Source organism: Acinonyx jubatus, chromosome A2, assembly GCF_027475565.1.
Source record: "Acinonyx jubatus isolate Ajub_Pintada_27869175 chromosome A2, VMU_Ajub_asm_v1.0, whole genome shotgun sequence".
NCBI lineage: Eukaryota > Metazoa > Chordata > Mammalia > Carnivora > Felidae > Acinonyx > Acinonyx jubatus.
The window spans coordinates 158,870,559-158,887,681 of NC_069383.1; the positions used below are offsets into that span (position 1 = coordinate 158,870,559).

Consider the following 17,123-nt stretch of genomic DNA (forward strand, 5'->3'; position numbering starts at 1 on the left):
GAGACTGCACTGTGCATGTGACCACTTATTTCAGCAATCCTTCCTATGAAAAGTAGTGGCATATCTGAACCTCCTCCCATAGATGATGCATCTTGCTCAGGAGCTTAGGTCTCATTCAGTCCCTCTGCCCTTTCTGAGTACAAATCTCCCAGATGGTGCATTCGAGGGTAATGTCAATCATTATTACACTGTGATACCAGCCAGGTAACCTACATCAATGTTTGGAAATGAAGGCAGATGTTTCACTACAGGTTCATCCAAGGGAAGCCATGAAGAGAGTACATGTATTAGATGATTAGAACCAACTTATCCAAGGTCCTTCTGCCTATGATATTCTTCATATGTTTCCTTGTACTTTGCACCAATACTCAGGTGTCTCCATCAATTAATGTTGTATCCACTCTCTAGTATGGCCAGGACCATTTCTTCCTAAGTAGAAATCTGCTTTTTAAAAAAAACAAAACAAAACAGGATGACTGTTAAACAAGTCTGTGGCATTTACTTACAATTTTGTGGCAGTGAGAGGACAGGAAATTTGGTAAAGTTTACCTAATCTTCCTATTCCTGGTTCTCGACATAATTGTATATTATCTGAGTTGCCTGCCTCCGAGGTCTCTGGGGATCCAGACAGAATCTTCAGCTGCCTCCCCAGTCTGTTTCTCTTCATAAAATTACCAGATGTTTCAAATAATCAAAATGGTATATTTAGTGCAATATTTGAATTGGCCTCCTCTTGATCCTTGTGAGAATTAACAATGGATGACACTCTGGTGTATCAGCTTCAGGTTTTGTTAAAGGAACAGAATCACATGCATACAGACGGCACCTTCTTCTTAATCCTCTCTGTTAGTCTCTGTCCCATCCTAAGACAGTGTCTGTCACTGGTGATGCTCCTCCTGCTGGTCTAGAAAACACACATGTGATTGTGTTGTCACTCCACCTTCTCCATCAGATTCATCGACAACATGGGACCCAGCAACAAAACAGCAGTTTCCGAATTCCTTCTTATGTAAGTGACAGAGGATCCAGAACTGAAGCCCTTTCTCTTTATTCTGTTTCTGTCCATATACCTGGTCACCATCCTGGGAAACCTGCTCATCATCCTGGCCGTCAGCTCGGACTCCCACCTCCACACGCCCATGTACTTCTTCCTCTCCAACCTGTCCTTTACTGACATCTGTTTAAGCACAACCACGATCCCAAAGATGCTGGTGAACATCCAGGCACAGAGTGAGAGCATCACTTATGCAGGCTGCCTCACCCAGATCTATTTTGTTCTAGTTTTTGCTAGTTTGGAAAGTTTTCTTCTTGCGGCAATGGCCTATGATCGCTATGTGGCCATTTGTCACCCACTGAGGTACACAGTCACCATGAATTCCCGCTTCTGTGGCCTGCTGATTCTAGTCTCCTTGTGCATTAGCACTGTGGATGCCCTGATGCACAGTCTGATGGTGTTGCAGCTGACCTTCTGCACAGACGTCAAAATCCCTCTCTTCTTCTGTGAAGTTGTTCAGGTCATCAAGCTCGCCTGTTCTGACACCCTCGTCAATAACATCCTGATATATTTTGCAGCTAGCCTGTTTGGTGGTATCCCTGTGTGTGGAATCATTTTCTCTTACACTCAGATAGTGTCCTCTGTTTTGAGGATGCCATCCGTGGGCAGAAAGTATAAAGCGTTTTCTACGTGTGGGTCTCACCTGTCAGTTGTGTCTTTGTTCTATGGGACAGGTTTGGGGGTGTACATTAGTTCTGCTTTTACTAACTCTTCCAGAAACACTGCAGTGCTTTCAATGATGTACACTGTTGTCCCTCAAATGATGAACCCTTTCATCTACAGCCTGAGGAACAGGGATATGAAGGGAACCTTGAGACAACTCATGGGTAAGATACCATTGTTTTTTCAGGAGTGTGTTGTTTAATTTCCATATACTTGTTAGTTGCCATTTGTCCTTCTTACATATTTCTAGCTTCACACTGTGATGGTCAGAAAAGACACTGTACGATTTCAATATTTTAAATTTATTGAAACTTGCTTTGTGGCCTTGATATGATCTATCCTGGAGAAGAATGGGTCTTGTACTGTGGTTGGATGGAATGTTTACATATATTGGTTTTGTTTGTTTATACTGTTTTTCAAGTTCTCTCGTTGATCTATCCAAGGGCACTAACCTTTGTGGAAAGTGATGTATTGAAGTCTCTAAGTATTATTGTGGAAATGTGTATTTCTTACCTCACATCTGTCATGTTTGATTCATGTATTTTGAGGCCCTGTTGTTTAGTGTATGTATGTTTATAATTGTTATATCATCTTGATTATAGACCTTTTAATCCCTGTCTCTGTGTATCTATTTATTTTCCATCTTATTTTCTTTGTTAATTTTAATATTTTTGACTTAAAGTCTATTTTTCTTCTCTGATATTAGTTCTTTTTTGGCAACGAATTGGCTGGAGTCTATTTTTCTATTTTCTCATTTAAAACCTATTACTGTTTGTGGATCCATAGTGAGTGTTATAAACAACCTATATTCACATCATGTTTCCTTTTTTTTAAAATTTTTATGTTTATTTCTTTATTTTGAGAGAGAGACAGAAAGAATCGGGGAAGGGCCAGAGAGAGGGGAAGAGAGAGAATCCCAAAGAGGCTCTGTACTGTCAGTTCAGAGCTCGACGTGGGGCTGGAACTCATAAAGCATGAGATCATGACCTGAGCAGAAACCAAGAGTCTAATGCTAACCACCTGAGCTACCCAGATGCCCCATTCACATCTTGTTTCCTTTATCTTTCTTCCAATCTCTACCTTTTGATTGGAGAGTTTAATTACTTACTTTTAACATACTTATTGATAAGGAGATACTTAATTTTTCCTTGAAAAATTTTATTTTATTTATGTCTGATACCTTTTTATGTTCTCTATTTCTTCCATGATTGCCCTCCTTTCTTCCTTGTTGATTTATTGTAGAAATATTTTGGGATCCATTCTCGTTGTCTTTTTGGAATATATTCAAATAATTGTCTTTTGGTTATTATGGGCATTACATTTTATATGCTAAATTTATAAAAATATAGTTTGAATTCATGCCAGTTTTATTTCAATAGCATGCAAAACCTCTGCTCAAAACCTCTGCTCTTATATCGCTTGGTCCTTTCTTCTTTGTGTCACAAATTAAATATTTATCCATTGTTGCCAATAGTATAGATTTAAAATGTTTTACATTTTTTTTTACAACCAATGGGAAATAAAAACTGGAATTATTAACCAAAAATACAGTACTGTTTTTTATTTGTCCATGCATTTATCTTTATCAGAAATCTTTATTTTTTTCATACAGCATTGAATTACTGTGTAGTGTCTTTTCATTTTAACCTGAAAGAATCTGTTAGATATTTTCATAGAGCAGGCTTAGGGGTAATGAACTCTTTCAGCTTCATTATTCTGGGAATGTTTTACTTCTCATTTTTGGAAGAAAAATTTTGTTAGATATGAAGTTGTTGGTTGACAGTTTTTTTCAGCACTTTAAATACATCATCCCAATGCCATCTGGCCTCCATGGTTCTGATGATAAATTGGCTGTTCATCTTACTGAGGCTCTATTGTATGTGCAGAGTTGATTTTCTCGTAAGTTCTTGTACGTGATGAGCTCCTTTCAAGATTCTCTTTTTCCCTTTGGCTTTGTCAGTTTGATGATAATGAGTCTTGGTGTTAGTATCTTTGAATGATCCTCCTCGGAGCTCACTGGGTCTCCTAGATTTGTGGGTTCATTTATTTCATCATGTTTGGGAAGTTTTTATTCATTTTATCTTCAAATAGTCTTTTCACTTTCTCTTCTCTTTCTGGGACTCCCATAATGCATATGTTTTTTCACTTGATGATGTCCTATAGGTCCCTTAGGATCTGCTCACTTTTCTTCATTCTTTTTTCTTTCTGCTTTTCAGAGTCAACAGTATAATAATAGCTCTGGCTATCCGAATCTCCTCTTTTTCACAGTTTTATTGAGAAATAATTGACATACATCACTGTATAAGTTTAAGGTATACAGCAGGATGGAGTGCTTTATGTATATTGTGAAATGATTAGCACAGTAGGTTTAGTTAACATCCATCATCTTATACAGACATAATAAAAAGGAAAGAAAAATATTTTCTCCTTGGGATGATACTTCTAAGGATCTACTCTCTTAACAACTTTCCTATATATCATATAGCAGTGTTAACTATAGTCATCATGTTGTGCATTACATTTTTCACACCTATTTATCTTATAACCAGAAGTTTGTAGTTTTTGACTGCCTTGCTCCAATTTTCCTCCACCCCCGCCTCTCACCTCTGGTGACCACAAATATGATTTCTTTTTCAATCAGTTTGGTGTTTTGTTTAATTTTTTAGATTCTACATATAAGCGAGATCATACCGTATTTGGCTTTCTCTGTCTGACTTATTTCATTTAGCTTAATACCTTCAAGGTCCATCCATGTGTGTCCATTAATGGATGAATGGATTAAGAAGTTATAAGATACATGTATATGACACACACACACACACACACACACACACACTGGAATATTACTCAGCCATAAAAATGAGGAAATCCTACTATTTGCTCTTTAAAAAATTGTTGAAAGTGGCAGTAGTCTTTATAGGGACTTTCCCAGAGTGTATTTGCAAAGACTTTAATTATTTTTTTTAATTAAAAGATTAAAAAAATTTAATGTTCCTTTTTGAGAGAGGAGAGAGAGAGAGAAAGAGAGAGAGAGAGTGCACGCGCACAAGACGGGGAGGGGCAGAGAAAAAGAGGGAGACACAGAATCTGAAACAGGCTCCAGGCTCTGAGCTATCAGTACAGAGCCTGAGCCTGGTGTGGGGCTTGAACTCAGGAATGGTGAGATCATGACCTGAGCTGAAGATAGATGCTTAATGGACTGAGCTACCCAGGCGCCCCTAAATATTTTTTTTTAGTTTATTTATTTTTGACAGAGAGACAGAGACAGAGAGAGAGAGAGAGTGCACATGAGTGGGGGAGGGGCCGAGAGAGTGGGAAACACAATCTGAAGCAAGCTCCAGCCTCCAAGCTGTCAGCACACTACACTGATGTGGGGCTGGAACTTGTGAACCACGAGATCATGACCTAAGCCGAAGATGGATGCTTAATCGATTGAGCTAACCAGGTGGCCCGCAAAGAGTGTAATTCTTACTGTATGTGGTCATTGAAATCTATATTCCTTCTTTTGTTCAGCTAGTGCTTTGACAGATTGCCTTAAATGCCAGGAGTGATACAAACAAACAGCTCTCTCGGTCTTTGTAGATTGGATCTGTGCTGCAGTACTCTTTCAACACTTAACCAGGTTTGCACTGAATGTAGAGGTCAATGTGAAAGTTTAGGATCTTTTTCTCTTTCAGAGTATATGTCTTGCCATGGCATGCATGTGGCTTTCTAAATTCTTCCATATACTTGTTTGCATTAAAAAAATGTTTATTTATTTTTGAGAGAGACAGAGAGAGTGCAAGCAGGGTTGGGGCAGAGAGAGAGGGCCTAAGCAGGCCCTACACTGTCAGCACAGAGCCTGACACAGGGTTTGAACTCACGAACCATGAGATCATGACCTGAGCTGAAATCAAGAGTCAGACACTTATCCAACTGAGCCATCCAGGTGCCCCTACTTTGTTGCTTTTAAACATTCTAGTTTCCTAAAGAAAAATTCTCCTGTTTTGCTCTTGGGCTTAGCAGAACTACATTATGTTTTGACTTAAATTTTTTACCATAGGTGTGTACAGGCTGCTAGTTTGGTGGTGTTTTTTGTGTTTTTGTTTTTGTTTTTGTTTTTTTAAGCTCAAAGAATTTTATTTTATTTATTTATTTTTCAATATATGAAATTTATTGTCAAATTGGTTTCCATACAACACCCAGTGCTCATTCCAAAAGGTGCCCTCCTCAATATGTTTGGTGGTGTTTTTGAACCATGCCTACTATTTTTGCAGCCTGAGGTCATTCCTTGTGTCAGTCCTTCAGGTAGCTCCCAGACCAGTTACAACAGACATACCGAATGATTTGAAAAAGGTCTACTCTGCCTCTTCACAATACCTGGACCCAGGTCTCGTACTGAGAACACAGGCTGGGGCCTTTTCTGAACTGACTCTTGTCATGCTGGGGAAGGGGAGGGGCAAGGACAGGTAAAAATGACGCAACACTTTTCTCCCAGTTAGAAATTGCTTTTTTCTTCATTGAGCACTCACTTGGTTGCCATAATTTTTTTTTTTTTTTTTTTTTTTTTTTTTTTTTTTTTTTTTTTTAGAGAGAGTCCTAGCAGAGAATGGACAGAGAGAGGGAGAGAGAATCTTAAGCAGGCATCATGTCCAACACAGAGTCCAGTATGGGGCTTCATCTCATGACTGTCAGATCATGACCTGAGCCAAAATCAAGAGTTGGACATTTAACTGACTGGGCTATGCAGGTGACCTGGTTGCTATAAATTTTGACTATTTTCAAGAGCTTTGTCAAAGTTGTGCCAATTCTGCTTATTTTTTTTTTCCAGTGTTTCTGTGAGAGGACAAGACCTTTGGGCTGCCTAATCTGCCATTTTGCTGAGGTTACTTTTCCATGCATAGTTCATTTTGATTATAGGGAATACATTAGAAACTACTGAATATAACATGTAGAAACAGACTACAATGAGCCATACATGTAGTTAGTCTTTAGAATTTGCTTTTTAGGGTATATATGCTGTATTATCATGCATATTATCTCTTGCATTTTATAGGTTATCTATCTATCCATCCATCCATCCATCCATCCATCCATCCATCTTATCTATTCATCTCCATATAATAAACCATATTTTTGAGTTTAAATGTCCTGTCTGTCCCTCTTAGATTGTTGCCATAAAGGGTGCCTTTGAATGTACCTTAGAAAACAAGGCTAGAATCCAATTACAGAAGGGAACTGCATCCATGTATAAAAGAATCTTGAAATGGATGTGAAAAGAAATAGGTGGACAGACAAGAATCACAAACATTTGGCCTCCCGGGATGAGGGAATTAGTCAGTTGTAAGTTGTTCCTTCTCTGAGCCTTGTTCCTTAAGGATTTTTGCTACCCTAGGATCAGAATAGCAAAAGAATTTGATTAAGGAGGAACTTTGGATATTGAACCCTGAAGGGCCACAGAGACTGCAAATTGTCTGCCTGTGGCCACTCTGCTCAGGTCACTAGGTGGCACACGTGAGCCTTTACTCAGGGACCATCACTTTTGCACAACAGTCTAGTTCATTCTGTGTTTTCATTCTCCCTGAAAACAGGGATTCCAATGATCTCCTTTAGTATCAAAGGGAAAGCAATGCTGAATGCCATTCCTTAGGCCTGGCAGCTAGGTACTCTGAAGTTCCCTAGTCTACGGTTTTCACCTAGGGAGAGGTGTTTGTCTACTAGTCCTTCAGGGCTGTGGATGGGAATATGCTGAAGATGCCCTGATCATATTCACCTGTGAAGTGACTAATTATTCATCATCTGACATAAATATGTTCTTTTGCAACAATACCTAATAGATCTGCTCATTTTCTACTCTGAACCCTAGGGGCTTTTTTCCATCCTCAGGAGAAAATTTCCCTGGCACAATTTTGTGGAAAGTTCTAGAATTCTCTAAAATGTGTCTTAATTTCGGACACAGAATTGAAGTGGATGGTCAGCATATGTTTTTCCTTCCATGTCTTTTTTTTTTTATATCCCTTTGTAGGAATGACCATTGGTCTTGACACTGGTGCCTGTCTATGAGGATTCTGACACAGGAGATGGACCAGGATAAATCCTATAAACTACAGTGGTTCACGAGTTCAAGCCCCATGTCCGGCTCTGTGCTGACAGCTCAGAGCCTGGAGCCTGCTTCGGATTCTGTGTCTCCCCTTCTGTCTGCCCCTCCCCCACTCTTTCTGTCTGTCTCTCTTAAAAATAAATAAAAATATTAAAAAAGGTTTTTTCAGTTTATTTATTTTGAGAGAGACAGTCTGAGTGGGGGAGGGGAAGGGAAAGAGGGAGAGAGAGAATCCAAAGCAAGCTCTGCACTGTCAGCACAGAGCCCCATGTGGGGCTTGAACCCACGAAGCCCTGAGATCCTGACTTGAGCTGAAACCAAGAGACGGTTGCTTCACTGACTGAGCCACCCGTGCACCCCTGATGAACCTTTTTTAAAAAGTAATCTGCACACCCAGTATGGGGCTGGAACTCACAACCTAGAAATCAAGAGTTGGATGCTCTACCGATTGAGCCATCCAGGCAACCCCTGATGAGTTATTTACCCTGAAAGCATCATTAGAGAATTTTTCTATATCATTGCCTCATAAGAATTATAGACAATATATGGATGCACCCAGGACTGAGCCAGTTAAGTCTTCCCTGTTTGGAAGAGTCTACCATCAATATTGTAAAAATATCTCATCTTAATCCAGGAAATAGGAGTGTCCTAGAGTTGATGCTGGTGCATATCTTCTGAATACATTCAGGGGGCTGTGCCCAAAGCTGCCTGACCCAAGCTTTAGTGGGGCTCAATCAGAAAGAAAAAGGAGGAGTGCCTGGCTGGCTCAGTTGGTAGAGGATGTGACTCTTGAGGTTGTGAGTTCAAGCCCCACGTTGGGTTGTAGAGATTACTTAAAAATAAAATCTTAAAGAAAAAAAGAAGGAGGATTGAACTTGCATGGATGGGTTTTTTATAGTGTAACCATGACATAATCGACTAATTAATTTGTAAAAGCGCTTTATTTTAGAGATGATTGACATGTAAAAAAGCTATACATACTAACATATACAACTCAATGAGTTTGGGATAAGTGTACACTCATGAAACCATCACCACCATCAAGACCATAAACATATCCATCATTTCCCCAAAGTCTCCTTCCTTCCTCCCTCCCTTCTTTCCTTCCTTCCTTCCTTGCTCTTCCTTCCTTCCTTCCTTCCTTCCTTCCTTCCTTCCTTCCTTCCTTCCTTCCTTCCTTCCTTCCTTCCTTGTTCTTTCTTTCTTTTTCTTTCTTTCTTTCTTTCTTTCTTTCTTTCTTTCTTTCTTTCTTTCTTTCTCTTTCTTTCTCTTTCTTTCTTTCTTTCTTTCTTTCTTTCTTTCTTTCTTTCTTTCTTTCTTTCTTTCTTTCTTTCTTTCTTTCTTTCTTTCTTTCTGTAGCTATCCTATCATGTGTAAGGTGATTTCACGTTGTAGTTTTGATTTGCATTTCTCTAATGATGAGTGATTTTGAGAACCTTTTCTTATACTTGTTGGCCATTTGTATGTCTTTGGGGCAGAAATGTCTTTTTAGGTCTTTTGATCACTTTTAAATGGGATTGCTGTTTTTTGCTATTAGTTTGGTTAGTAGCTCCTTAGCAAATTTATGATTTGCAAATATTTGTCCGATTTTGTGGGTTGTTTGTTCATTTTGTTCTTTCTTTCCTTTTGCTGTGCACGCTGTTTAGTATGATGTGTCCTAGTTGTTTATTTTTACTTATGTTGCTTGTGCTTTTGGTGCCCACAAACCCATTGCCAAGGCCATGCCAAGGGGCTTTATCCTTATGTTTTATCCTAGAAGTTTTACAGTTTTAGGTCCTCTAAGTCTTTATAGTCCATTCAAGTTTATTTTTTTTAATGAAAAAAATTTTTTAGTGTTTATTTTTGAGAGAGAGAGAGAGAAAGAGAGAGAGACAGACAGACAGACAGAGTGTGAGTGGGCAAGGGGTAGAAAGAGAGGGAGACACAGAATCTGAGGCAAGCTTCAGGCTCCAAGCTGTCATCACAGAGCCTGACGCGGGGCTCGAACTCATGAATGGTAGAGATCATGACCTGAGCCGAAGTTGGACGCTTAACCTACTGAGCCACCCAGGTGCCCCGTCCAGTTGATTTTTTAAAAAATATGTATCTCTTTAGTTTACTTTTTTTAAATTGGAGTATAGTTGACACACAATGCTAGGTTAGTTTCAGGCATACAACATAATGATTCAACAAGTTGATAAGTCATGTCATGTTCACCACAAGTGTAGCCACCAGTTATCCTGATACCTTGCTATCAAAATAACATTGACTCTATTCCTTATTCTGTGCCTTTATTCCCATGACTTATTCATTCCATAACTGGATGCTTGTATCTCCCACTCCCTTCTCTCATAAATAGAGGAAAAAAGGTAAGGAAGATGTGATATACACTTACAATGGAATATTAGGCAGCCATAAAAAATATGAGATTGTGCCATTTGAGACAACATGGGTGGACCTAGAGGGTATTATGCTAAGTGAAATAAGTCAGACCCAGAAAGACAAATACCATATGATTACATTCATAATTTTTTTGGTAGGGTTAAGATATGCATCCAATTTCATTCCTGTGCATTTGGATATCCAGTATTCTTAACACCATTTCTTGAAGAGACTACCCTTTCCCTATTGAATATTCTTGGAACCCTTGTCAAAGATTAGCTGACTACATATGTGTGAGTTTATTTATGGGCTCTCTGTTCTGTTCCATTGGCCTCTCTGTCTGTTTTTATGCCAGTATTCTACTGTTTTGATTACTATAGCTTTGAAATATAGCTTGATATAAGGAAGTGTAATGGCTTCAGCTTTGCTTTTCTTGCTCAAGATTGCTTTGATTATTTGGGGTCTTTTGTGGTTCGATATATATTTTAGGATTTTTTCCCCATTTATGTTAATATATTGTATAGTGAATGGTATATATCTAGCCTCAGATTAAAAAAAAAAAGTCAGTCATCCTGGATTCCTATCTCTGGAGTCTTGGTCTTGAAGGATTTGTACTGCCCTAGATCACAGTGACAGCAAAATTACTTGGCTAATGAGAAGCTTTGGAAATTGCATCTCTAGGGATACAGAGACTGCAATCACCCTGGGGCCACCTGCTTCAACAGTTCTTCAGAAAAGAAGTAGCACATCTGAGCCTTATCTCATAGATGATCCTTGTTTCTCTGGAGCCTGAGGGTCACTCAGTCCCTCTGCCCTTCCTGAGTATACCTTCCATATGGCACATTCAGAGGAGATGTCATATCATTCCAGTACAATACCCACCAGGTAATCTAATGACCCTTCATCAATGTTTGGAAATGAGGGCAGGTGTTTTACTATAGTTTCATCTGGAGGAAGCTGTGGAGAACACATGCATCAAAGCCACCCATGGTTTTCCTGCCTGTCTGTCATCTTCCTTGTGCTTTGCACCAATACTCAAGGGCCGCCGATTTACTGATATCATATGAATATTTACTACGGCCAGGAACATTTTCGTACTGAGTAGAAATATGCTTTTTTCTCTAACAGGGTGGCTGTTATAAAAGTATTTGCAATTGGTGGTGGTGGGAGGCAGGAAGTTTGGTAAAGGTCACTTTATCTTCCCATTCCTGGTTCTTGACAAAATTACGTTATCTCAGTTGCCTGCCTCTGAGGTCTCTGGGGATCCAGACAGTCTTTAACTGTGACCCCAGTCTGTTTCTCTTTATAAAATTACCAAATGTTTCAAATAATCAAAATGGTATATTTAGTGCAATATTTGAATTGGCCTCCTCTTAATCCTTGTGGGAATTAACAATGGATGACACTCTGGTGTATCAGCTTCAGGTTTTGTTAAAGGAACAGAATCACATGCATACAGACGGCACCTTCTTCTTAATCCTCTCTGTTAGTCTCTGTCCCATCCTAAGACAGTGTCTGTCACTGGTGATGCTCCTCCTGCTGGTCTAGAAAACACACATGTGATTGTGTTGTCACTCCACCTTCTCCATCAGATTCATCGACAACATGGGACCCAGCAACAAAACAGCAGTTTCCGAATTCCTTCTTATGCAAGTGACAGAGGATCCAGAACTGAAGCCCTTTCTCTTTATTCTGTTTCTGTCCATATGCCTGGTCACCATCCTGGGAAACCTGCTCATCATCCTGGCCGTCAGCTCGGACTCCCACCTCCACACCCCCATGTACTTCTTCCTCTCCAACCTGTCCCTTACTGACATCTGTTTAAGCACAACCACGATCCCAAAGATGCTGGTGAACATCCAGGCACAGAGTGAGAGCATCACTTATGCAGGCTGCCTCACCCAGATCTACTTTGTCCTGGCTTTTGGTGGTTTGGAAAGTTTTCTTCTTGCGGCAATGGCCTATGATCGCTATGTGGCCATTTGTCACCCACTGAGGTACACAGTCATCATGAACTCCCACTTCTGTGGCCTGCTGATTCTAGTCTCCTTGTGCATTAGCACTGTGGATGCCCTGATGCACAGTCTGATGGTGTTGCAGCTGACCTTCTGCACAGATGTCGAAATCCCTCTCTTCTTCTGTGAAGTTGTTCAGGTCATCAAGCTCGCCTGTTCTGACACCCTCGTCAATAACATCCTGATATATTTTGCAACTAGCCTATTCGGTGGTATCCCTGTGTGTGGAATCATTTTCTCTTACACTCAGATAGTGTCCTCTGTTTTGAGGATGCCATCCGTGGGCAGAAAGTATAAAGCGTTTTCTACGTGTGGGTCTCACCTGTCAGTTGTGTCTTTGTTCTATGGGACAGGTTTGGGGGTGTACATTAGTTCTGCTTTTACTAACTCTTCCAGAAACACTGCGGTGCTTTCAGTGATGTATACTGTTGTCCCTCAAATGATGAACCCTTTCATCTACAGCCTGAGGAACAGGGATATGAAGGGAGCCTTGAGAAAACTCGTAAGTAGGACACCTTCTCCTCTGTGACCATGTCATTGGCATTGGACTGGGATTTCTGGAATGAGTCAAAGCGACCAAAATATAGGGTGAGACAGAATGTCTGAATTTTGCATCATCAACTTCTTCTAGAAATACAAGGTATCATAATGGCCATGTGCATTAGGAGAATGAATTTGCACTTTATCCAGCTCTGTTGTGTTTGGCAAGTGATTTCAAATCTCTAATCTCAGTTTCTGAGTTAGATTCCCCAAAAGAAGAACCTGAGTCAGGGGTTCTTGTGGTAGTGATTTTGTGAGGTTTGTTTTCAGAAGAGAAGTGGAATAAGGTGGATAAGGCAGGGCAAGAATCTAAATGAGGATGTGGTGATTCTACCCAATTCCAGAATCATACTGTGAGAATTGAACTTCAGTGTTGGAACTCCTTGGAGGCCACATGTGGAGATTTTTACCCCAGTTCAGTGATCACCCAGTCCAGTCACTGGAAACTGTATCTGTGGAGGTCAACATCAGCTTCCACTATGCTCAGTTCCATTAAATATACATTGGCATTATTAGGTTATCTTAGTGGTTTGACATGATAGGGGATAATTAAACTTTATTAGTGAGGAAGTCTTTGATTGTAATAAGAAAAAGATCCCCTGATTCTAATATGCTCAAAACATGAAGTTTTTTGAGGTGAAGGATATGTTAATTAACTGTCTTGTGGTAATGAGTACTCAGTGTATACATATATCAAGTCACCACCTTGTACACCTTAAATGTACCCAGTTTTGTTAATTATATCTCCATAAAGCTGTACAAAAGAGATGTTTCGTTGTAAGGACTTCAGAAGTAGGAACATGCAGTAACTGGACAATAAGTCTTCATTCATTTCTCCACATGGTGGCTTCCTCTTAGGTCTGGCTCCCCTTGTGGTCCAGATGGTTGTAACAGATTGAAGGGATCTATGGAAGAATGCATTTAGAATCTGGAATATGAGCATGTTTCCTAAAGTTTTCTTGTTAAAATATATACAAAATAGTATATAAAATGTACCTATAATTAAAAAAAATAGTAGCCTAGTAAAAGACATATACCTCTTACCCAGGTGAAGAAATAGTGCCACAAAGAATCCACTTGATGGTGTCCCAGCCACATTACCCTCTCTCTCCCCAGTGACAAGCACTGTATTACATTTTGTATTTATTGTTTTGTTTGATGTTCTTCTATGACGTTGAATCCTATGAAGTTGTCAGTATTTGATCATATTTGCCCTGTAAAATGGGCAATGGGATTCAATGTTATTATCACCCACATGTATCCCTATCCATTTTGTCAATTTTCTTCTTTTTGAACAAGTTAAAAGTTAAATTTTAATGTATGCATTTTGTGTCTTGATTCCTTTTCTATCTTTGTGTTTTCAAAGTGATTTTAGCAGTAATTTATTTTCATCTCTGTTATTAAGTGTCTGTGACAAGATAGGTATTCTTGTGAGGTTGAAAGATGTTTTGGTTGGTATTGTCTTCATCTATAAAGAAAATTGCTTTTCAAATCAGTTTGAATAGTATCATAAACTTTTTTTTAAATTTTAAATGTTTATTTTTGAGAGACAGAGACAGAGAGACATAGCATGAGCAGGGGAGAGGCCAAGGAAGGGAGACACAGAATCCAAAGCAGGCTCCAGGCTCTGACCTGTCAGCACAGAGCCCAACACAGGCTGGAACTCACAAACCATGAGATCATGACCTGACTTGAGCTGAAGTCAGACGTTTAACTGATTAAACCACACAGGTGCCCCTGAATATTATCATAAACATTTAATGGAGGAGAAAAGAATGTTTTATATTTGGAATAGATTATTATGTATATGAATATACTTCTTCTCCTTTAGATATTTCTTTTTTTTAAGTTTATTTTTTTTGGGGGGGAAGGGCAGAGAGAGAGGGAGAGAGAGAGAATCCCAAGCAGGCTCCATATGGTCAGTGCAGAGCCCAACACAGGGCTTGATCCCATGAACCATGAGATCATGACCTGAGCTGAAATCAAGAGTCAGATTTTTAACCAACCGCACCACCCAGGCACCCCTGGATATTTCTAAAGACTTTTCCTAAGTGATTGAATCACTTAACAAGCTCACCAAAATTTCCTGGTGATACATATCATCACCTGCATGTTTTCATTTATACTGATAATCTAGCAGGCATAAAATTCTTTTATTATTTGGCATTTCCCCTATCAATGAGGTTGAATATTATTTCATATATTTATGAGCCATTTATTTTTACTCTCTGTTAAATATCTGTTTATGGGGGCACCTGGGTGGCTCAGTCGGTTGGGTGTCCAATTGCAGCTCAGGTCATGATCTTGTGGTTTGTGAGTTCGAGCCCCATGTCGGGCTCTGTGCTGACAGCTCAGAGCCTGGAGCCTACTTCAGATTCTGTGCCTCCCTCACCCTTTGCTCCTACCCTGCTTACGCTCTCTCTCTTTCAATAATAAGTGAACATTAAAAAAATTTTTTTAAAAATCTGTTTATGGCTTTTCTTTTTTGCAGAAGTTCTTTTTTTTCAGCTTTAAACCATTTTATTTTATTTTACTTTTTTTTCCCCCTGGCTGGATATTTATGGTTTTTCTTTCTTTTTTTGTTAAATTTATTTTTATTTTTTGACAGAAAAAGAGAGAGTGCGAGCTGGGGAGGGGCAGAGGAGAGAAAGAATCCTAAGCAGGCTCCAGGCTCAGTGTGGAGCCTAACACAGGGCTTGGTCCCACTGCCCTGGGGTCATGACCTGAGCTGAAATCAAGAGTTGGACACTCAACTGATGGAACCACCCAGTCACCTCCATCTTTAATTTTTTGATTGAGGTATAATTGGCATAAAACATTATAATAGTTTCAGGTGTACAACACAATGATTCAATATTTGTATATATATTTTGAAATGATCACCACAATTAGTTAGTAGTGGTCATGATAAATAGTTACAAATATTTCTTTCTTGTGATGAAAATTTTAAGATTTCCTCTCTTAGCAACTTTAAAATATGCACTACGATTTATTGCATTACATCCCCATGATGTATAATTGGAGTTTTGTACCTTTTGACCACCTGCGCCCATGTCACCTACCCCACTCCCCACCCGTCCCTACCTCTGGCGACTACCAATCTGTATTTTGAGGCTCAGGTTTTTGTTTTGTTTCGTTTCATTTTGAACTCAACATATAAGTGAGATCATATGGTATTGCTTTTGTCTGTTTTACTTATTTCACTGCACATAATGCCCTCTAGGTCCATCCATATGTCTTGAATGGCAGGATTTCCCTCTTTTTTATGGATGAATAATATTCCATAGTTTGTATGCACACCCGTGTGTGTATACATTCATATGCCAATCACATTTCTTTATCCATCTAATGCTGTTGGACACTTAGGTTGTTTCTATGTCTTGGCTATTTGTAAACAATGCTGCAATGAACATGAGAGTGCACATATCTCTTCGAGACAGTGATTTCATCTTCTTCAGACATATTCCCAGAAGTGGGGTTGATGGATCATATGGTAGTTCTATTTTTATATTTTTGAGGAACATCATACTGTTTCCCATAATGACTACATCAATTTACATTCCCACCAATAGTGGGCCTGACTTCCCTTTTCTCCATATCCTTGCCAACACTTGTTATCTCTTGTCTTTTTGGTGATAGCCATTCTAACAGGTGTGAAGTGATACCTTATTGTGGTTTTGATTTGCATTTTGTGATGACTGGTGATGCTGAGCATCTTTTCATGAATATGTTGGGCATTTGTATGTAAAAACCTACAGCTAATATCCTAAGTGGGGAAAAACTGAGAGCTTGTCCTCTATGGTCAGGAACAAGACAGGAATTTCCACTGTCACCACTGTTATTTAACAGTACTGAAAGTCCTGGCCTCAGCAATCAGACAAGAAAACGAAGCCAAGAGCATCCAAATCAGCAAGGAAGAAGTAAACTCTTACTATTTGCAGATGATGTGATACTATACATAGAAGACCTAAAACACTCCACCAAAAATTTGCTAGAACTATATGTCTTCCTTAGAAAATATCTATTTAGTTCCTCTGCTAAATTTTTATTTTTATATCAATGTTTGTTTTGAGAGAGAGAGAGAACAAGCAGGGAAGGGGCAGAGGGAGAGGGAGGGAGGGAGGGAGAGCGAGAGAGCGAGAGAGAGAGAGAGAGAGAGAGAGAGCGCGCGAATATCCCAAGGAGGCTCCACACTGTCAGTGCAGAGCCCAACTCAGGGCTTGATGCCATGAACGGTGAGATCATGACCTGAACCGAAATCAAGAGTCAGATGCTCAACCGACTGAGCCATGCAGGCGCCCCTTCTCTGCCCATTTTTAAATCACAGTGTTTATTTTTTTCTATTGAGTTATATGTTTTTTAAAATATATTTTGGCTATTAACCTCATCAGATAGATGATTTATAAGTATT

At 39.4% G+C, this 17,123-nt stretch overlaps 1 protein-coding gene and 1 pseudogene across 1 annotated transcript; both read left to right on the forward strand.

Annotated features, from left to right (window-relative positions):
* The first annotated feature begins 539 nt into the window (after positions 1-539).
* On the forward strand, positions 540-1,940 carry LOC106979008 (olfactory receptor 7G1-like; annotated as a pseudogene).
* A 9,481-nt stretch (positions 1,941-11,421) lies between these two features.
* LOC106979021 (olfactory receptor 7G1-like) lies at positions 11,422-12,701 on the forward strand. Its single transcript, XM_015076781.3, has one exon. It carries the CDS (start codon positions 11,763-11,765, stop codon positions 12,699-12,701), a length of 939 nt encoding a protein of 312 aa, XP_014932267.3. The 5' UTR covers positions 11,422-11,762.
* Positions 12,702-17,123: the final 4,422 nt, after the last annotated feature.